Consider the following 23,558-nt stretch of genomic DNA (forward strand, 5'->3'; position numbering starts at 1 on the left):
GGGTTCGTCCTTGGGCCAAACAAATGTTGTTTGCAAAATTTCATCTCAATCGGATAATAAATGCGACCTGCATTTTGTTCACAAGAATACATGGACAGACGGACGGACAGACGGACTGACATGCATAAATCAACTCAGAAAATGATTCTATGCAGATCATCAAAAGGAACTATGGGTCTATCTCGTTTCCTTTTGCCTGTTACAAACAAATGCACAAAGACATAATACCCTGACCACCTTGTGGTGTAGGGTATAAAAATCGAATGTTGGTATTTAAGATTATAAAAACCGAAATCAAATTTTACTTGAAGCCCACTTCTTCAAAATACCAAATAACGGGAGGTACCGTTATATGGGGTCTGTACGATTTCGTGCACCTGCAGAGACAATTTACTGTCATACGCTGTAATATCCCTTACCATCTTCAAATACCAAATTTGAAGCAATTCCGGTGAATAATGTCGGTAAAATCAACAAAATACCGAATATCGGGAGGTACCGCCATATGTGTGGCTATAAGAAGACGTGGACCTGCAGAGACAATTTTTCTGTAATAGGCTGTAGTATGCATTACGAACTTAAAAAACGAAATTTGAAACAATTCCGGTGAATAATGTCGCATAAATCACCCAAAATACCGAATATCGGGAGGTACCGTTATATGCGGCTATACCAAAACGTGTCCATACATTGCCCATTTTCTATGCCAAAAGTCCGGCAGATATAATATACATTTGAGTAAAATTTTCATTTCATTTCCACCGCACAATGGCCACCAAAATCTCCGGATACCAATCCGTTGAACAATTGTGTCTGGAGTATCTTGGAAAGCAAGGTTGGCACCAAAAAAATACCAAAGTGTCGATTACATCAAGCAAGCGTTTCGCCGGGGATGGGCCGCATAGATGTATAAAAAAATTATTCGGGCAGCGTATAACGGTTTCATAGGCCGTTTGAAGGCCATAATTCGTGCCAAAGTTGACCAAATTCGAACAAATCTTAACTTATTCTAAAATTTGATGCTATTCCCAACATTTTTTGCCTTTATTCAATAACATTTAAAAAAAATATATAAAAATTGTGGCGTTTGACTTTGTTGCAGTTTTTTTTATCTCACCCTGTACCTAGCATGTAGTGCCTTAACCTTACATTATTATATCAAGCTAAATAAATGTGGCGATATTTGAAACTACATATTCTTACAACTTTGTTGAAAAAATTTCATTCGCTAGCTACTGAGGAGTTTGGTTTGGTTAGACCACTCTTACCGGTCAAATAGCATAGTACATCATATTTCCATGGCAATTTACATTAGTTGTTTAATTGAGGTTGAGAATGAATTCTCCTCCTTAGAAAGAGGTTTTAGGTATCTGAATAAATGTTGAATATATAGAATATATAGAATGTACAATGTGATTAGAATATAATTATTTATGGATATAACCACCCTGTACTCAAAATGGTCCTTCGTGCTGAAAACAGGGTGGTTATAAATTAGATTTTTTTTTAAATCAACAAATTGCTTTTGTTAATTTTTTTTTAATAAGATATTTTATATCCTTCGTTTGCGACTTTACTTTGCCTTATAATCACATGTTTAAAAAAAATTTATATGACATTAAAAAAAGAACTATGGTTAAACTTATTGACTACCCTGTGTTGATTCAATGGTCCTTCAATTAAATGACAGGGTGATACACAAAATATATGTTTTTCTTATAAATAATTCCGTTCTATGATACAAAGGTTATTTTTTGAAAAGTTTTACAACAAAAAAATATACAAATTCGAAACGAAAAAAAAAATACAACAAACACTACATTTTATGCAAAACATAGAGAGCAGAACACTTAGAGAGAGAGAGGGAGAGCGCTATTTCTAACATTCAAAAGAGCTAATTATATTACAAATGAATGACTACAGATGAGAGGAGTACAGAGAATCCTTGCAAAGGATTTGTGATGAAGATGATATTTTACAAGACCAAGTAGTAGCGTTTTTTTAGTGAAAACGAAAAAAAAAAAAACAATTACAACAAAAATACACTCAACGAAACCATATGACAACAAAAAGAAAACACAAATACAACAATGATTTTGGGTAAGGAGAGTTTCTTTTGAGGGGGGAATTTCAGGTAGTGTTTTGGGTTAGGTGTTGTTAGTTGTTTCGGGGGATGCAGGAAGAGTTAGAGACACACACACAGTTAGACGACACATTTTGGTATTTTTGTTGTTGTTGTTGTTGTGAGTTCATCTAGACGTACAAGTAGACACAAACCTTTTTAGGAGAAGATAGATGCAATGAAGATGGCGATGACATAGAACAATCAGAAGAAGCAGAACTGCAGCGACTTGATGTAGAAGAGGACGACGACGTGTGGGATGATGCCTGGCTGGAATTGAGTGGCAACGGCGAGGTGGCCAATAAAAGTTTTGATGTTTTATTTGCCAATTCAATGGTGGGACAGCCCGGAGCACTGCCCAGCAAACCGGCACCTGGACGCATACCAACAAAACCAGCAATGCCCGCGGACGATAAGGCCGTTGCCGGAGGTGTGGCCCCAAAATAGTTGGCCGCCCAGTAGTCGGGAGCATTCATCAGAATGCCGCCCTGGTGGCTGGGGGGTGCACCACCCAATAGGCCAGCACCTCCATGATTTGGCGTTACGTGCACGGAATTGGTGGCATTGGCAATGGCCATGGCGGCGGCGGCCATGCCACTTGCGGTCGAGCCAACAGCCGTACCGCCGCCACCCAAATATGCACCGGTCGCCGCAGTTGCTGCTGATGGAGAAGAACTAGTTGCAGATAGACTAATGTTATTATTTACATTATTGGTGGATGGAGTTGTGGTTGCTGTTGACGTTGTGGACGATGTCGATGTCATGTTGGCCGCAAACATGGCGGCCGCCACCGCAGCCGAGCCATTGCAGGCTGGTATTATGGTCAGGGGTGTGCCGGCTGGGGATGAGGCAGCAAAGAAAGCTGGCTGTTGCTGTTGATGTAACGGTTGCTGTTGCGGTTGTTGTTGGGGGGTTTGATGGGTCAGCGCGGCCCCAAATTTCGTGGGTGTTGTGGGACTGGCCGCATTGTTAACCTGTAATTGCATATAGGTTTGCAACATTTGCATTTGTTGTTGCTGCTGCTGTTGTTGGGCGGCAGCAATGGTTTGTTGTTGCTGCTGCTGTTGTTGTTGGGCATAGTGTAGCTGTTGCTGCAACTGATATTGATGTTGTTGATGCTGCTGTTGTTGTTGTTGCTGCTGTTGGTGTTGCTGCTGCTGCAACATGGTGGCGGCCGCAGCTGCGGCAGCAACAGCCCCAGCTGGATAGCCGGGCGAATAGGTGGGTGGCTGCATGTGCAACTGATGCGGATGTCCGGCTGTCGGTGCTGCCTGTAGCAACTGCATTTGCTGTTTGTGGTTTTTAATTTTTGTTTAGTATTTTGTTAAGTAGTAGTTTTTTGGTGTTTACTTTTTTTTCTGGTATAGAAATAGGTAAGTTTATGAGAGAGAAAGATTAAGAAGAAGGAAACTCAAACCAAAAGGAAAAAATCAACAGCTCAGAAAGCCAACAGAATTAAATGATAATTTAAGATTTCTAGAGGAAATTAGAACAAGAAAAAAAAAAACACAAACCAAAAAAAAAGTGTAGTTATGGTAATAAAAACAAATATTAGAATATACAACTCTTTGTTTTAATTTTCTTGTTGTTGAAGGTGGTGGTGTTATTTTATGAAAAAAACTTTAACCTAGAGTGCTTTTAAGGAAAAAAAATTCCAGAAAAAAATATGTGACCATTAATTAAGTAAATACAAAATAGTTGTGGAAGTTATTGTTTTAAGTTATTTATATTTATTTGTTATTTAACAAGAAAATTATCAACCAAAGAACAAGAAGGAGAAGGAGGTGAGAGAGTGGGAGAACTAGAGTGAAATAGTGGAAGGAATAGCAGCAGAAAATGGAAAACCCCATTTGCTATTTGCGTAGAAACCAAACACAGTTCAAATATTACAAAGAATTGTGACTTTGATGACAGAGAAAGAATAATCAGAGATCAGGAGGAGCAGAGCTGAGAAATGAACAATTTCTTGCCAGTTTAAAGGTAGAAGCAAAAGGACATACAAAGAAGTTGTTTTTTTTTTTATTTGCAAAGAAATATTGAAATTAAATGAAAATTGTAGCAGTGGTAGTGGTTGTAGTAGCAGAAAATAGTAGTCATAGCATAATAGAGTTTATAGTTTGTAATCTTAAGTTATAAGAGTTTAAAAGTTGTAATTTTTGTTTGCTACCAACAAAGTTGTAAAGATAATAACATAAGTTTATTTTTTTTTTTGAAAACTTCAGGAAAACCAAATTCTCTCAATCATTTCTTGTTTTCTTTTATTTTAAATATAATAATATAACGTTACGATAAAACACTATCCTAATTTTTTTTCATACTTTCAATACAAAATTTCAACTATGCAGAATTATTGGAACATTTCTTTACAACGGAAAAGATTTTCTTCAATGTTGTGTTTATTTGAAATTGGGAATTCGAACGTTATCCCTTTTGTGTTTTCTCAATGTTCGCCTATTGTAATTACCCTTATTCGTTCACTGAACACTGTAAATCTTAAACTGATAAGACAATTAATTCGAAAGCATAGGAATTTTAAAATCACCAAAATAAATTAATAGAATGTTTCCTGCATTTTTTGATGGAAATATTTTGATAAACAGTGACAAAATGAATTATTCATAGAGTCTGGTAAATGTTCCGCTGTGTCATTTCCTATCGCAACAATTTTGAGGTCATATCCGAAGACAGGCGAATATTCATGAATGACAAATATTTTCATTTTCCTTATGCAACAACGTGGGGAATATTGGAATTAGGAAAGCAAGCAATTCTCATTATCATTTTTCAAACTGTAATCTGGTTATGAGTTGGTCTCAGAGCTATCAATGTATCTATGGTCTTTTATTCAATATTTCCTATAATTGGTTTTCGTAATATTGATGCATTCCTAAATTTGCTGCACTTTAAATTTTTGGCATATTGAACGAAACTCTAACCATTCTGGTTTCAAAATTAGTCTCGAAATCACATTCTTATTCGAAGTCCGTCCTTCTGTCCGTCCACATATATTTTTGTGAAAAAAAGGACAGGTCGCAATTTATTGCAAGATCAAGATGAAACTTTCCACAAAAAAATTGTTTTGTTCAAGGACGAACCCTATTGAAATCGGAGATAATCGGTCAAAATTTAGATATAGCTCTGATATATCTCTTCGACCAATTTCCGCTTAATTGTATACCAAATGCCAATATCAGTCCAAATGACCAGAATTTCGGCACATCCGACCATATTCATCCTAGAAACAAGCACTTTAAATTTGGTGAAAATCGGTTCAGATAAAGCTATAGCTTTCATAAACGGGTTGAGATGGAAAAATTGCAACCAAATTCAACTTCCGACAGCTGTTAAAATTATTCCAGTTACAGCTCATTATATTGTTTACAAGCGTACAAAAGCATTTTTATCGCGTCGCCGTATGCGAAAAATGGCTCGTGAGCTGAACATATCGCAATATTCCATTCGGCATATATTGAAAAATGAGCTCGAGGTAAAGTCATTAAAATTCCAAAAAGCGCAAGAACTTATACCTCAACCGAAAGAAAATAGGCTCAAAGAGAGCTTGGCCGAAAGTGGTAAACTGCTGAATTTAGTTTTCTCCAATGAGAAAACATTCGCTGTCCAGCAATTTGTAAACAAACAAAATGATCGTATTTACTTGCCAAAGAGGTGAACTGAAAATGTGAACCTTCGGTTGGCCACCAGAACTCAAGCGCCGGTCATGGTGACAATGTGGGCCGCCATATCAGCCGATGGTCACTCTCCGCTCATATTAATCGACCGTGGCATCAGAATAACTGCCGAATATTATCGCGAAAATATTCTGGAGGGTGTATTTAAGCCTTGGGCAGGCAAACATGTTGGCCGCAGACCTTGAACTTTCCAACAGGAATCAACACCATCGCACTCTGCTCGCGCCACCCAAGAATACCAATCCGTTGGACTATTGTGTCTGGAGTATTTTGGAAAGCAAAGTTGGCACAAAAAATACCAAAGTGTCGATCACCTCAAGCAAGTGTTTCGCCGGGAATGGGCCAAAATACCGCAGAGCAACACTCGGGCAGCATGTGACGGTTTCATTGGCCGTTTGAAGGCCATAATTCGTGCCAAAGGTGATCAATTCGAACAAATCTAAACTTATTCCAAAATTTGATGCTATTTCCGACATTTTTTGCTTTCATTCAATAAAATTTAAAAAAAAAAATTGTAAAAATTATGGCGTTTGACTTTGTTGCTGGTTTTTTGTCTCACCCTGGATATGTGTAATCCGATTTGGGGTTCTAAGTCCCTCACATGCACTAATGTGCACTCCACAACAATATTATTTGGTAACCGATATACAGATCCGTATCAGAAATAAGTTTTTAAAATTTTGTCAAGATCGGTTCAGATTTGGATATAGCTCCGATATATGGCTTATAACAGCCCAAATGGACTGAATTTTTGGCATTTCCCAGGGAATTCAGCCTAAAAGCAAGTGCTTAAAATTTTGATGAAAATTGCTTCAGATATAGCTATAGCTCTCATGCGCATGTTTCACCCGATTTGGTGTTAAAGTCGCTCACATGCATAATATGCACTCCACATTGATACCGGATATCAGATACTGCTCGAAAATATTTCTGCCAAATTTTATCAACATCGGTTCTGATATTTTTATCTCCTCGATTTTATGGTTATTGCTCGCTATATAAGTACAGGGTTGACCATATTCGACGGACCCATCTGGCAACGCCATAACTTTTGACAGAGATGTCACATCGCTTAATGACATACCGCGTTTGAAGCGTCAGTCCAAGCAGATTTTTACCATGAACCAATACACGCCACGCGAGCGCTCTGAAATAGTTGAAATTTACAAGAAGTCAATTGTGAAAACTCAACGTGCTTTTAAAACATTAAAAAATGTGAGAAGTGCGTCTTCTAAGAACACCATTAAGCGTTTATACGAAAAATTTTCGACTGGCTCGTTCTAATCCGAAGAGGCCATATAAAAGTCGACCAAGGCGATCGGCCGAGAATATCGCTGCCCTATGAGCCAGTGCTGAGAGGTCCCCAAGGTCCTTAACGCCGTTCTCAGCAGTGGGCATGGCTATTCGTATTGATTTGCATTTGTTTCCGTACAAAATTCAATTGACGCAAAGAATGTTGCCTGCGGACAAGCCTCGTCGATTGGAATGGGCCCAAAGAGTCATCGAAATGGCCGAAGATGACGAGCAATTTTGGAACAAAATTATCATGTCCGATGAAGCCCATTTCACATTGACTGGGACCGTAAATAAGCAAACTTGCAGTTTTTACGCCACAGAAAATCCTCATGAGATTCAAGAAGTGCCTCTTCATGACGAAAAAGTCACAGTTTGGTGCGGCGTTAGTGCGAAAACGGTCATTGGGCCGTTTTTCTTTCAAAATGAAAATGGCCATGCTGTTACCATCAATCAGGAGCGTTATCGCGACATGATGACCGATTTTGTGATGCCAATTATTCGTCGAAAGCGTATGAGGCAGTTCTGGTTTCAACAAAACGGCGCACCCCGCACACAAGTCGCATAACGATCGATTTTCTGAAGAATTTGTTTCCGAGCCGTTTGATGTCGAAAAGTGGTGATTTGGACTGGGCACTGCTTTGGCCCGATTTGACGCCGCCTGACTTCTTCTTGTGCGGATATTTGAAGTCAAAGGTTTACGTTAACAAGCCAAGGACGGTAGAAGAGCTCAAGGACAACATTCGTGAAGAAATAGCCGCAATTCCGCCCGAAATGTTGGCAAAAACGATGGAAAACGCAGCAAAAAGGGCACAATACGTCATCAACGCCAGAGGCGGCCATTTGAGAGATATCATATTCAAAAAAATTGATGTAAACAAATCTACTTGGAACAAATTAAAAGATTAACATTGTCAACCGCCAAATTTTTATTTTTTTCTTTGATTCAAAAAGAAACATGGGTCCGTCGAATATGGGCAACCCTGTATTATCAGCCCAAATCGAATAGATTTTGTCATATTCAATCGAATTTTACCATTTGGTGAAACTCGGCCCGGTATATCTATTGCTCCAATAAATATATATCCAATATAATCCTTATTGAAGTGATATCATGCACTATACAGCAATGCTATTTGGTTCATAGTTGGTATGATCTACTTCACATAAATCCCCAATACAAACTTTTTTGTTACGTGGGCTCTACTAAATACGCATAGTGGTGTAGGGTATCATATAGTCAGCCCCGCCGACAGAACCTTCTCCTGAATATTCTTGTTTTTTTTTTTTTTGTATTTTCGAAAATTTTGGTAAATTCCAATATGTTTTCAATTCCAGTTACAAGAAATGTTCCAATAATTTTCTGCTTAGTTCTACTGACTTATATCTTGGACCCTTATCAATATGCTCCTAAGCCTATATAATTAACAAAATTTTTTTTCAAAACTTCATTGATAAAAAAGCAACTCTCTCTTACCATTATAATCGTTTTGCAGGCGAAGTTGTTGGTGTTGAAGAAAAGCTGGAAGATGATGAGCTTAGCTTTTTTTTCTTGTTTTCAATTGGAAATTGAAACTCGATGCAAGATGTAAGTATTTGTTGTTGCTGTTCTGCTAGTTGTTGGTGGATTTTTGTTTAAGATCACTGAGATTTTTTTGAAGTTTATTTTTCTTACTTTGTGATTTTGTTTTTTAAACTTTTGCTGACTTTTTATTTGATTTGCACGTCGATTGGTGGTATTTTGTTGTTGAGGGGGGTGTGGAGTTTAAGTTATTGCAAAGGTCAGGATAGACAGGAAACAATGTGTTCTAATGTGGAACTTTTGTTGTTTTGTTTTTGTTTTGTTTTTTTTTTTTCTATATTTTTTGACTATGTAAATATGTATGTGCTAGCCAATTCTTTTTTATATGTATGAATATGAAGTGATATGGAACAAATTGTTGCTTTTTATTCTGTGTTCGTTTTGATTGAAGAGTTTTGATTAGGTTTTCTTTCTTTAAATAGTTCTTTTTTGGTTTTATTCTTTTGATTTGTTTTCTATAGTTTGTTGTTGTTTTCTGCTAAGATAAATTCTACAATTAAAGGTAAATATATTGAAACACTGTGATTAGCTTTGTTTTTTTTTTCTGAGTATAAATATTTATATATACGAAAAAGAGGTGGCTTAGAAACTTGTTTTGCTAAAAAGGATTGTCAAAAATGGGGATATTGATTGTTTTTTTTTCTTCCGATTTTGTGCAATAAAAGTTCTGCTAGATATGCTGATTGTTGCTAATGTATATTTATATGTTTAAAAGTTTTATTTTATATATATGTATAGAGTTTATAAATACTAGAGTAAAAGACAAGTATATAGATTGTCGAGATATAAAATTGGGGTTTTTATGAAATATTTAAATTGTAGAAAGATTGTCCAAGAGGTTTTGCTTTGAGGGGATATTATCCTTAGATTGGTATTTTTTTTTTGTAGAAGTAAGACAAAAAGAAGGTGATCACTTTTGGTTTTATTTATTTTCTATTCTTGTAGAAAAATTGTAGAAATAGATTGTCCAGAGTAAGAGGATATTGGATTGATTGTTGATCAGTTATTAATTTTTTTAGGTTATATAAATTTAAATCACACAGAGATTGATTGTTTTTGGGTTTTGTGTAGATGATTGCAGTTTCGATTCGTAATAGGGAATCGGAAAAAAGTATGTTTTTTTTTCAAATTGAAAATTCTATATGCTATGTTATGTATATGTTTGAGATTATATTTAAAAATGTATATTTAATATTATGTTCACGCTAATTTTGTATTGATTGTCAAAACGCGTACTCTTGAGTCAAATTTGATGTGGTTTGCAGCAATTCTTTTTCTATACAAAAATATTGCCAAACCTTTGACTTTGTATTTAATATTACCTTTGATATCCTTCTTCTTATTTTACTTTCATTTATGCTAATAACAAAATTTTTCTTCTATATAATTTTATTTTTTTTATTTTTTTTGCTACTTTGATATTGAACTATTTTTCAATTTTTATTTAAGTTTTTTTATTTTCTGAGTTTGAATGAAATATTTCACAAAAGTCTTTTTGACTAACTATCAAGGATTAAAATGTTATGTTTTCTTCTAACTTCTTCTTCTCTCGCTCTTGTTATTTCTCTATTTATATATATAAATATTAAAAATATGTATATATTCTACAAATGTATATAATTTTTATGTATAATATTTGTATAGTTTATTTTTCTGAATGTAACATCAATTGACTTGTTTTTTTTTTTTTTTTTTTTTTGCTTTTTTGAATATTGAATTCTTGATTTCTTGCTTTGTTTTAAGATTGCTAAAAATTGCCTGGGGATTTCTTATGGGTTTTTGGCTTTCTTCTTTCTTAAGGTAAAATGTATGTGGGTGTAAGGGGGCGGGCGGGCGTTAGTTAAAATCTGTTTGATTACTGTATTTTAAAAACGCTCTCAACAACCTTTGCTTGTTTTTGTTTTACGATAATTGCCTTTGTGAGGGATTTAATTTGTTAAAATTATTTTGTATTTTCTTTGGATAACAACAACCTTGGTTTTGGTTTCTACTATATATCTTCCAGCTATAAATATATATTGCACAATCTCTTTCTTTAACTTTTTTGTTTTTGGCAAAATATTAACTCTTTGTTTCCTTCTTTCTACTCTCTCTCAAAGAATTCTCTTTTTTTTTCAAAATTGTCCTATATATGTTTTTTTTTTTTTAATTCTCCTAAATTTTTCTTCGCTAATGACCAAGCAACGATTTGTTGTAATTCTTTTTCTTATAATTCGTATAAATGTCGTTTATGAAATTTTGATTCAGAGGAAAGGAAAAGTTTGGTTTTGGATATAGGATGTGATGGTTTGGTTTGGACCAAATGGGGTTAAATACCACTAGAACGTTTTTTTTTTTCGAAATTACGCAGAAGAGATTCTCTGAAGAGTTGTTCTACAAGAGTTAAACAAAGAAATTGGATTTTTAGAAAATTTTGAAAAAAAATATTACAATATAAAAAGGGATAACTAAAAGAAAAAAACTCTTAAAAACAACTGAACGAACAGATTAAAAAAAAAAACAAAGTAATCAAAAAACAATTAATAAAATTAATTTCGGCCGGGCCGAACTTTTAATGCCCACTTTAGGGCAAAGGAAACATTAGAACCCATTATGACCAACAAGTGCCAATTTTTATACAGCTGATTTGGTGGAAAAGTTAAAAAAAAAAAACGAAAAATCGACAGATACAGTCATATGCGGTTAGACCAAAACGTGGTCCACATTGAATATTATTTGAGATCTTTTAACCCACTACGAGCTCGAAATGCAAGATTAAAACTGATTGACTTCGAAAGATTAAAAACGAAAATTCGGAGATACAGTTGTATGGGGTTATACGAAAAGGCGGATCTAAATTTAATATCTTTTGCGAGTAGCAAATCTAATTACAGAGAAATTTATTTGAAAAAGCTGCTTTAGTTGGAACTCGGGATGAAATCAGGAGCTATAGTAAAATGGGGTAAGGGGATATCTATAGGCCCGGTGTTGAATATTTTTTTGAGGGGGGTAAATCTGCCTACAAAAAATCGAAATGATTAAATTATACCAAAACGTGGTCCCACATTGAATATTTTTTGAGAGCTGTTTATCCATTAAAAGTTCGAAATGCAAGATTAAAAATCATAAAAAAAAATCCGGAGATCGGGTGCGGACCTAAATTTAATATATTTCATAAAGAACACAAAATTTTAAAATCGTATTTGGTTGGAAAATGGAACGAAAACCTCGCCAGTGACTATACCGACAATTCGACCTTTTCAAATGCAGAAAATCAAGGTGTACCGTGGGGGGATATTTTGGAAATTTTAAGAGGAGAACATCTACAATCAAATACCATGGAATTTAAAAATCCAACGGATTTTGGTTTGAAATTGGGGCGTGGAGTTTTACACTGCCAATGAATAGACGTATTTTATAGGAGCGGACCTAAATTTCATATATTTTATAAAGAACCCAAAATTTTAAAATCGGATTTGGTTGGAAAATGGAACGAAAACCTCTAAATATCGCCAGTGACTGAACCGACAATTCGACCATTTCAAATGCAGAAAATCAAGGTGTACCGTGGGGGCATATATTGGAAATTTTTAAGAGGAGAACATCTACCATCAAATATCATGGAATTTAAAATTCCAACGGATTTTGGTTTGAAATTGGGGTGTGGAGTTTTACACTGCCAATGAATACAAGTACTTTATGGTGACTAGGAGGTCTTACAAAGGTGAAGGGTATAACAATCCACCATCTGAATGGAAAAGTATTCAAAAGAAAAAATATTCCAAGCAAAAAATGTAACCAGACCCTTATAAATAAAACCAAAAAATTCGATCTGTCTTATTTTATATAAAAAAAATATTTTAATTATTTTTATTTTTATTTAAATTATTATAATCTATGAAGGGGGATAGATTATAATAATTTAAATAAAAAATAAAAATAATTAAATATTTTTTTTTATATAAAATAAGGCAGAGGGATAAGAAAGGATAATAATTTGTAATTAAAAAATAAAATAATTAAAATATATTTTTGATATAAAATAAGACAGAAGGATAAGAAAGAATAATAGTTTGTAATTAAAACTTTGTGAACATCAAAACAAAAATCGAAAATAAACTTTAATTTTTAATAAACAAATATTGAATGAAATTTAAAAGTTTTGAAATTTACCAATTAAGTTTTAGTCAGCGGATATGCGTAGGTTTTTGTTTTTGTTTTTGAGATTGAAGATTGATTGTTAAGCGTAGATTTCTCAGTGATATCTTTATTTAATATTTTTTTCGTGATTTTAAAGCTGCTCTTGAATTTTTAAAGAGACGTGAATTTTTATTCTTTAGCTTTTTGAAGAGTTCACACAAGAGTTATTAATTTTTTTTTTATTTTTTTTGCTTTAGACGTTGGGGAAAATTAGTTTTGATTTCTAGAAAAAAAAGAGATTACAAAAAGACAAATTATAGAAAATCAACGTTTATGATTTTAATAATTATATTACACAGGCTTTTTTTTGTTTTTTGTTATAAAGTAATTGTTGTCGTAGTTTTAACTTGGTGTTAATGATTTGTTTTTCCTTTGGTGGGTAGTTATTTTTGGTTCTTTTGTTTGGTAATTTTTTTTTAGTTTTTTTTTTATTAAAAATCACTTGTTGTAAAACACACAAAAGGCCATGATTGCTCGACTGGACTTGTGAAAGGTAAACACCAAATATATAAAATTTAATAATTTATTTATTGTTGTTGTTTTTGTTTATAATTATTATGATTCGTAAGAAATAAATGTTCAACTCGTGTGAGTTTTTTTTCGTTTTTTTTTTTTTTGTTATTTTATTTTATATGGTGGTTTGGATTTTTTTTTTGTTAATGACTTTGAAGAATTTGTTTTGAGTAGAGAAGCAAGCGTAAAAGAGAAGAAATATTTCATAGAAGCACGTGTGTGTGAGCCTAGTTGCCTATGTATGGGTAAGTCTTGATTTTTGCCCAGTTTCGTTTTCTGTAAATAATTACAAAACCATTCGGCCGTCAGACCTTAACTAAAAAAAACATACTAGGCCCAATAGCGAGAACAAGAGGCTGTTTGTTGTTGTCGTTACTGTTACCGACGACTTAGTTGTGAATTCATAAGAATGAAACTATTTTTGGTTTTAACAATGGCCATTAAGTTTGGGCAATAATAATGCCGATGATGATGTTGCTGCCTTTAAATGATGATGATTTTTTGAGGTATTTTTGCGTTCTTACTCATTTTCTTGGTCTCTACCCCTTCTTTTGGACTCTTTCGTGGCTTCTTTTTGAAACGAAAAAAAAATAACAACAAAAATATGCGGCCTATCTTTTCTCTTGCGTTTTGTATTAACATTTTCTTATTGGACTAAGACTACCTTTGGTTTATGGCTCGGTTTGAGGCGACTGGCTTTTGGCGGTCAGGTACCATGTTTTTGTTCCATGTTTAGGAATGTATGAGTGTGAGTGCGAGCGAGTGAATGTGTGTGTGTTTGTTGCTTGGTCTAAAGAAGAATTACACAAACAACATCAACAAATTCAGCAAAATGTGTACGGCTTAATACTTTTGTTATTTTTTTTTTTTTTTATTTTATTTTCTGTGTCTTCTGATTCGAGCCTAAACGTGTTTCAACTCTTCCTTTACTTGGCTGCTTCGTAAAGGCCTTCGGACAAGTGGTATTTATTCGCTCCCTTTTGACTCTACTTGGGGTTTTTGCTGTTTTTTTTTTTTTTTTTGTTTGTTGTGTGGATAATCACTTTTATGCCGGTTCTTTGGGCCGCACACATACACACACACATTCCATGACATGCTAAAGAGTATTTTCATTTCGTCGATTTTGGTTGGGCTGGTTTCAAGTGTAATTCTTATTTTCTTGTGTTTATATTTTTCGTTTATTCTTCATTTCTTCTTTTTGTTTTATCTTTTGCATGGCCTTTATTCGAGTGTCTCTACTTCGTCCCCCCCTCAAATTCTAAGGCTTACAAACAATTATTCAGCAAGCAAACCCGCCCGCCCGCCAGCCAACCAGCCAGCCAGTCATTCATTCTAAGGTATCAACGAACTTTTGCTTTTTTCTGTTGATTTACTTGCTTGGCTAGCTGCGGCCGGCATATTAGTTCACAGACTGGCTTATGGCTTGAATTTCGTTCCCTTTGACTGACTGGCTGGCTGGTTGGTTGTCTGACTGGGGTGTTGGTGATTTTGCTTGTCTTCTTCTTTTTTTGTCAGCTATTCGTATTATTGAGGTTTGCACGTTGTCAATATTTTTTTTTTATATTTTTTTTGTTTGTTTGTTGTATTTCTTCTTGTTCCTCTTATTCTTGCCATGCCGCCATCTGAAATTTCATCTAACCTGCAAGTTTTGTTTTGTTCGGCAGCAAGTAGGTTTAGTCATTTATGTTTCTTTGGCAAGTAATTATTTTAGGCCTGGTTATATGTCTTGTTGTTTTTTTTTTTTTTCTAAGACACAAATCTTAGGACAATAAGCCACAAACGAGCCTCAAACAATAAGCAAGATAAATGACCCAGAAGAAGAGCCAAAAGCGCAAAAAATTGTTAAGAGTTGAAAAGGAATTTTGAAGAAAAAAAAAAAAAAACACATGTTTCGGACAAGGTTGTCTAAAAATAAACATCTATTAAATATTAAAAAATATATATATCTTTCAAATTATGTTTGTTAAAAGTCATGTTCTTGAAAAGTGATTAAATGATTGAGTGGTCAGGAAAAGGAGGAAATTTGTTGGTAATATTTTTGTTTGAAAAACAAATATGTTATTGAAGTACAGAAATGTTAAAAATTATAAAAAAATAATAAAAACTATTTTATGTAATGGTGGGTTATGTATGTCAAACGAATATGAATGCAAAACAGCAATTCTGTGTTCTTTTTTAGTTTTTGATTTTTTTTGGAATCGAATAAAGTTTAAAAACATTTTATATAAATAGACCGTTAGAGTTTTGGAATAATATGTGGTTAAGTGGGAATAGAAATGGAAGCTTTACAAAAATATTTGCCATTATTTTTGTGATAAATAAAATTATAGAAGAAATTATCGAAACAATTTCCCTACGTCCGGGTCGAGTGTTACCTCTCAAAAAAATCAAAATTTTTTGACATACATCGCAAAGTTACAGTGACTTAAGTGTGAAAAAATGCTTAAAAACAGGATGTCTACAGGACTTTTGGTATTGAAAATGGGTCATGTAGGTCCACGTTTTGGTATGGCCCCTATAAATAATGGTACCTCCCTATTTGTGGTATTTTGATAACTTAAGCGACATTATTCACCATTATTCACCAAATTTTTTTCAAGTTTCGCATTTGAATACTGTAATGGCTTACGACAAAAGTTGCCTATGCAGGTCCATGTCGTAGTATAGACCCTAATATAACGGCTACATTCGGTATTTTCGGTAAGATTTTAACAGAACTTTTAACGGAACGAAAAAATATGTGTAAAATATTTCTACAAAAAGTATTAACCAAGAAATACAATTCGTTCGAAAAATAAGAAAGAAATGTTTTAGCAAGACTTTTACTCTTTTAAAAGAAAAAAATTACAATTGCAGATTGTTTGTTTTCTATCAAAATCCTCTATTAATGGGATTTATTTATTTAAAACGGTACTAAAAATGCTCTTTCCTCCAAAAAATCAATTTGAGAGTCAATTCGATCAAATTTTAATGTAACGAAATATTTTCACCATTTTTATTTTGCAAAATATTTTTATACTTTATTTTTTATTTATTCTTCTTTTTTTTAAAATATTGAATTCTAAATTGCGAATTGACCTTCAACAAATTCAATATTTTTTTCTTTTTTAGAAACAACACCAACTATATCTATTTAACGTAATGTTCTCTATTAAAAAATTTAAGTTTTTTACAGCTCCTTTTGGTGAATACATTATTTGATATAATTTTCGAATCGGTTGTATAAAAATGTGGAATATTTACTTTTTATAAAAGAAACATACCAAATAAAATATTTTTTACTGAAATAATTCAAAATTTTAAAATCTTATAGAATGAGGAATTTGTATTACTATAAATAATTCCTATTGATTGGAAAATATATTCACATTTGATTTTTAAAAAATTTTATCAAATTGATTGTTAAGAATTCCAACAATATTGGTCAATATTATACGCATTATTATAAAAAATTATATACTTTTTTGGGTAATATTTTAAAGAGAAAAAAATTTTAAATTGGTTAAGTTTTTTATATTAAAACTCAATTCATTTTTCTATTTTCCGAAATAATATGAAAAATTGAATTAGTGATTGATAATTGTTTCAAAACGAAACCCCAACAACATCAGCCAATGAAATATTCTCAATAATAAGTAAGTAAAAGGAGTATAAGAATATTCGCTAATATTTTGTAAAGAAAAAAATTCTTAACACATATGTTGAACCTGATGTTTGGATTGATATGGGACAATGGCAAATGAAAAATTTTGTAAAGGTCAGATTTTTCATTTCATATTTTTATAGAATAGGAATTTGCAATTTCTTCAAAACGTCCCTATCTTTCTAAAAATATTTTGTTTTTATTTAAGTATTCCAAAATTTGATTGAATTGATTTTTCAAATGTATTTTTTTGTAATTCATATTTTATTAAATATAAAAACTTTGAGAAATATTTTTATTCATTTTTTTTTTGAATAACATTTATTGGACTCTTATTATTTTAAAATAATATTCTCCAACAATATTGGCCATTATTATACTCCTTTTTATAAAAAATTGTATATATATTTTTTTGTAAAGGTTAAAGATATTAATATTTTTAAAAATGTTTACTTTTTAATTAAAACTCAATGTATTAATTTTTTAATTGATTTTAACGGAACCCCAAAAACATCAACCAATGAATTAATTGTATTAACTAATGTATTAATTTTTTTTAATTGATTTTAACGGAACCCCAACAACATCAGCCAATGAAATATTCTCAATAATAAGAAAGTAAAATGAGTATTAAAAACACAATAAAATAATTTTTCGGTTCAACATATGCCCTAGATTTTTGGGAAAATGGCAAATGAAAAATAGTATAAAGATCATATCTTTCAATTCATATTTTTATATAATAGGAATTTGAAAATTAAGAATTTTTTCTCTAGAAAATCTTAGTGAAAAATAATTTTATAAAGATAAGATTCTTCAAAACGTCCCTATTTTTCTAAAAATATAAAATATTTAATTATTTCAAAATATGATCGAATTGATTTTTCAAATGTATTTTTTAATTCTTAAATTTTTGAATATAAAAATTGTGAGAAATATTTTTATTCATTTTTTTTGAGATATTTGCATGTAATACAACGTTTTTCGAAAAGAAATTTTTTCTAATAATTTTTATCAAAAAATTCCTTAAGGAATATTAAAAAAAAGAAAAAAAATTTTAATTTTCAAATTCCTATTCTATAAAAATATGAAATAAAAAATCTGGGTCAACATATACCCCAGATGTTTGGGAGATAAAGATCATATCTTTCATTTCATATTTTTATAGAATAGGAATTTGAAAATTATTTATAGAATAGGAAACTGAAATTGTTTCCTCTATAAAATCTTAGTGAAAAATAATTTTATAAAGATCAGATTCTTCAAAACGTCCCTATTTTTCTAAAGTATTTTTTTATTTAAATACTTCAAAATTTGATTGAATTGATTTTTCAAATGTACTTTTTTAATTCAAAAATGTTGGAATATAAAAAGTATGAGAAATATTTTATTCATTTTTTTTATTTGAAAAACATTTGTTGGAATATTAATATTTTTACTCAACGATTTTCGAAAATATTTTTTTTTCTATATAGTTTTTATCAAAATATTCCTTAAGGAATATTTAAAAAAAAATGCTTTTTCGCTAACATTTTATAAAGAAAAGAAATTCTTAACGTATATGTTGACCCAGATGTTTGGATTGATATGGGAAAATGACAAATGAAATATTTTATAAAGGTCAGATTTTTCATTTCATATTTTTATAGATTAGGAATTCGAAATTTCTTCAAAACGAGCTAATTTTACTAAAAATATTTTTTTTTATTTAAGTATTTCAATTTTTTTTTAATTCATAAATTTTTGAATATAAAACGTGTGAGAAATATTTTTATTTAATTTTTTTTCTTAATATTTTAACAGAATATTCTCCATATTAAGATACAACGTTTTTTCAAAAATAATTTTTTTCTATATAATATTTATCATAATATTTCTTTAGAATCTTTTTCCTACATTAACGATATCCACTCATTCCTATTACAAGTAGAATGACCAACACTATACTGCTATTCAGGGTAATTTTTTTTTTAATTCAATAAATTAGACCCATTTTAGTGAATGCATAATTTTTCTGAAATAACTTACAGCGAATAAAGGTCTTTAGAAAAATTGCTGATTTTTTGATATTTTGAACATAAAATGTGTCGCAAATGCTTTTATTCGTTATTTTGACAAAGTTTCAAGAAATAATGTTATATATATGAAAACTTAAATATGACATATTTTCCAAATTTGCAATGCATATTTTGAAAATTAAAAATATATTTAATGCTTCATTTCCTCTTAAAATTGTATGAAAAAGACTTCTCAAAAGGATTTCAAGCGGTATTTTCTCTATTATAAATAAAAATTATAGTTTTCTTGGCAAGATTGTGGTAGAAGGTAATGCCAATTCCTCCAATGAGAGATTTGGCAAAAGAGAAGATATTTTGAAAACTAAATTTTATACTTTGAATAGTAATTATGACTACAATAAAGAAGTATATCGAGAGACTATTTGAGATAGGAAGTAATGCAAATTTCTTGATTTTGAGAGACGTCAGGAAATTTGCTAAGAACATAAAGAGGAGAGTTTTAGGAAAAGTTCTATGCATGAAGGCGAGAGAAGTAATAATTGAGGGATTTCAAAACATTACCAACACAATTGCCTATGGACTGGACGTGCCAAGACGTGTAACAAGTGTAGGAATTCAATTTTCTTGTTGTTGTATATTCTCTCTTTTTTCTTATATGCGATGTCTAATTACTTTTTTTTTGTTGTTAACTCTCAAGTGGTGGTTTTGTTGTACAATAACAACAAAAAACCTGTTTTCGTTATACTTTTTTTTTGGGGGGGAGGGAATTTCTTTAAAATCATTTAATTGACACCAACAAACAAACCCTTCTGCTGCTTTTGCTTCTTTGAAGCCGGGTTTGGTTTTTTTTTTGTTTTTATATATTTATTCAATAACACAAATACAAGCTTACACATACAATTTGGAGAAGACTCACACACACATACACTCAGTTATGAATTGCACTTTTTTTGTATTTTATTTGTTTTTTTTTTTTTTTTTCTTAGGTATTTTTTGGGGGGATAAAACAAGAAATTAGAGGTGAATGTCTTTTAAAACAAAAAAAAAATTAATTCAGACGAAAATAATAAAAATTAAAAAAAATTGAAATTTGTATTTTTGGTATTTTGAATGTTGATTGTTACGCACAGCTCATAGTAAGGAAATTTAATTTATTTCTTTTTTTTAGATGAAAGTTTGCCAGTTTTTAAGAAGATCTTTTCTAGGGCGCCGTTAAAAAATATTTTAATTTCGCGTATTGAATTTTAAAATATTTTTTCTTTTTTTCTAATTTTGTTTATTTATTGAATTTCAATTAAAATATGTATGTTTTTATTTATTTTTGTTTAATTCTTTTGTTTGCGTATTAGAGACGACGATTTTGTTATCAGCGACGACATAAACGTACGTTGTGATTTATAAGAATGAGATTTCGGAAATGAAAAGCCAAGTGTGAAAAACTTCTCTTCTAAGGTCTAGAATAGAGTAAAAATAGTTTTTGATGATGTTGACTTTGTTGTTGTTGCTGTTGTTGGTGCTGTTAACGCGCGTTTATTGGTAACACAAAAAACATAATAGTTCTAGCATTGGTAGTGGTGGTAGCAGCGTTGATGATGATGACGGTAAATAGGAATAGGTGGTAAAGGTGTATTGTTGATTGGTTTGTTGGCCGAATGGCTGGCTGGCTGGTTGGTTGGTTGGCTGATTGGTTTTTGCGTGTGAGAGACGAGACAACGACTGACAACAACGACGACGACTGACTGACTAACTAACTAAACGGTACGGTACCGGTGTGTTGCTGTTGCTATTACTGCCGTATTCGAATTGAACGTTAAGCTCAACTTTGATTTTTCGTTGTCGTTTCGTTTTGGCTGTGAGTGAGAGTGTGTGTGTGTGTGTGGTTGGAAAATGTGGACGCGTGAGGAGGCTCAAAATATACTGACGATGATGACGATTATTATGAGCGAGCAACAGTGAACAGCGGCAACGGTGGTGGTGGTGGTAATGGTTATTGAGAGAAAGAGCACGCGGCCTTTATGGAGTGGTCCAACTTTTTCGAAACGAAGAGTGTAGGGGGAGGATTTGCTGCCTCAAAGACAACGACGTTGATGATGACTGTTGCTGTGACTGCTGCGGCAAGGTTTGCTGCCAGTTGGCATGACTTCTTTTGGGACTTTTGGCCAACGAGAAGTTGAAGTCACTGAAGCCTGTGCTCAATAATGGTGGTGATGATGATGATGATGATGATGATGTCGTTTGGACATCAAAACACCGTAATAATGAGGTTATGCTGCTTTCCGCTCTCTCTTTCTCTGGGACTTTCTCTGCAGCCACTTGAAAATACCACAACTTCACTGCCAAAACATAAAACGCTAACACGCTCGCTCTCTCTCGCCTTGGCCAACACTGTTAGATTTTTGAATATCTTGTTTTTTTTTTTTTTTTTTGTTTTTGTTACCTATTTTTTGTTGTTATTCTCTCGAATTCAATTTCACAATTGTTTGCTAAATTGTTGTTGTTATTTTTATCCACAAGAATTCCAATTGTTTTTTGAGACTCTATTTCGACTTTGTTGTCGTTTTTTTTTTTTTTGTTTTAGCTTAAATATTTGTTTATTTGAAATTATGGTGGTTGTTGCTATTGCTATTAAAGAATGATTGTGGTATTGCTGCAGTTGTTGTTGGTATTTTCTTTTGTTCTAATGATTATGGTTCAAATTATTATTGTTATTGTAGTAGTAGTAGTTGTTGTTGTTGTATTGTGTAATATAGAGCAAAACGGCGGCGGACAGAATTTGGAACGGGTTAAAGCAAAGACTGTACGAAGACTGAAGTAAGAACGACTGGCATTCTAAGGTAATATACCTATTTTTTTATTCGGAGTATTTGTGCCATCATCGATGCCAACGGCGCAGTCAACGTCGCCAGCAATGAAGGTGTCATTGGTGGCAGCGGCATCATCATCATCGGGTTCTTCCATCATCATTATCCTCATTGTGTGGTGTTTTGGACTACTTGTTAATGCTTTCAATCTGTTGCTGCTGTCTGCGTCGACGCATTGGGCAACTGCGTGCTCACACACGCCGTGACGCACACACACTCATTCAAATCCACAATCCACCCAAAACATTCACTCACCCCAAAACAGCACAGAAATGTTTCGTCGTTCCTTCTTGGTTTGCTCGTCGCATTCATCATCATCGTCATCGCATGCAAACACAGCAAAATCATGTTGGAATTGTTGCCTCGGCTGTTGCTGTTACTGCTCTTGTTCTTCTCCTTTACCTCCTGTGTGTTGTTGTTATTGTATTTTTATGAATCTGTTGAATATACTACAACACATCGGAGTTGAGAATCGTACACGACGACGGCAACGACGATGACATGCCATATTCCTACATTCGTTTTGTGTTTCCTCTGGCCATCGTCGTGTAAAGCATATCAGTGTATGTGTGTGCGTGTTTGTATTTTCCTGTTGTATCCATGTGGCTCTTGCATTCGCCTGACTGCCTTCGGGACTGTTGCTTATTATTCCTCTCATTACGGCATGCACTCACAACATTCCATTTGACTGTTGCTTTTGACGCTCTCTCTCTTTCTCTCTCACACTCTCCTCTTCAGGTGAAGACGAAGTCATAACCCATCAGAGTTATCACACACGACCATCGCAGCAGGTTGTTTGCTCTTTTGAAATAAGAGTTATGCCTGTTGATGTGGTGTTTTCAGGAGAACAACCACCATTCGCACAAACCACGATGACGAACGACGGCGACTGCCGTGCAACAACAAACGCCATTATCATCATCGTTCTCCCGTGCTGCATATTTTCTTCCAACCTTTGTCGTGTCCTTTACTACGCTAATCTACCTGTTAGAACAGTTTGAAAATAAGAATTTCTCCAATTGGAATGTATTCCATCCATTTCCTCTAAGAGCGAGTGAGCATGGGACATTGAATTTTGTTCTCTTCGAAACCCTTCGAAATGATAAACTCTTTAGTTCATGTGTTACTGATGTTCTCATCAGAATTGCTGCACTGTGTGGTTGTCCCACAGGTTGTTGCATTGCATGACTGAATTCCCTTTGGTGATATTGTATGGGGGGGAGAGGAAGCGTACTGGTCCAATTCAAACAGGAAATTGTATTGGAAAAATTAAGGAAATATTTGATGTGTTATTTTGCGATAACCCACATTCGAAACGTCAATAGGAAATATAGTTGGAGTTAATGAGAAATAGTATATAAATATGAAATTAATTCATGGCAAGGACAATGAAACCAATTAAAAATAAATCAATTTAAGTTATTAAATTCGAAAAATGTCAGACCGAGTTCATGAACCATTGCACCAATGGACCCACATTCAATTTTTTTGTCCAAAATTATTTCAACGTCTCCATTCACGTAAACACTAGAAACCAACAGAGAACTCAATATCAAATTTCGCAATTCCAACTCTACATATTCACTCAATACCAAATTAAGAAACATTTGCTACTTTCGTATAAAATTAGCACTCATTTCCAAAACAGTTGCCCATAT

At 32.8% G+C, this 23,558-nt stretch overlaps 1 protein-coding gene across 1 annotated transcript in view; it reads right to left on the reverse strand.

Moving 5' to 3' along the window:
* The window catches only part of LOC101895736 (polypyrimidine tract-binding protein 2), a gene marked incomplete in the record, with an annotated part of 250,861 nt that extends 228,149 nt beyond the window's left edge, over positions 1-22,712 (reverse strand). The window contains 3 exon segments of the mRNA XM_059129652.1: positions 8,582-9,176; positions 12,839-13,088; positions 21,477-22,712. Of these exon segments, the coding sequence (XP_058985635.1) occupies positions 8,582-8,584 (3 nt within the window).
* Between the last annotated feature and the right edge of the window lie 846 nt (positions 22,713-23,558).

Source organism: Musca domestica, unplaced genomic scaffold (assembly GCF_030504385.1).
Source record: "Musca domestica strain aabys unplaced genomic scaffold, Musca_domestica.polishedcontigs.V.1.1 63, whole genome shotgun sequence".
Lineage (NCBI taxonomy): Eukaryota > Metazoa > Arthropoda > Insecta > Diptera > Muscidae > Musca > Musca domestica.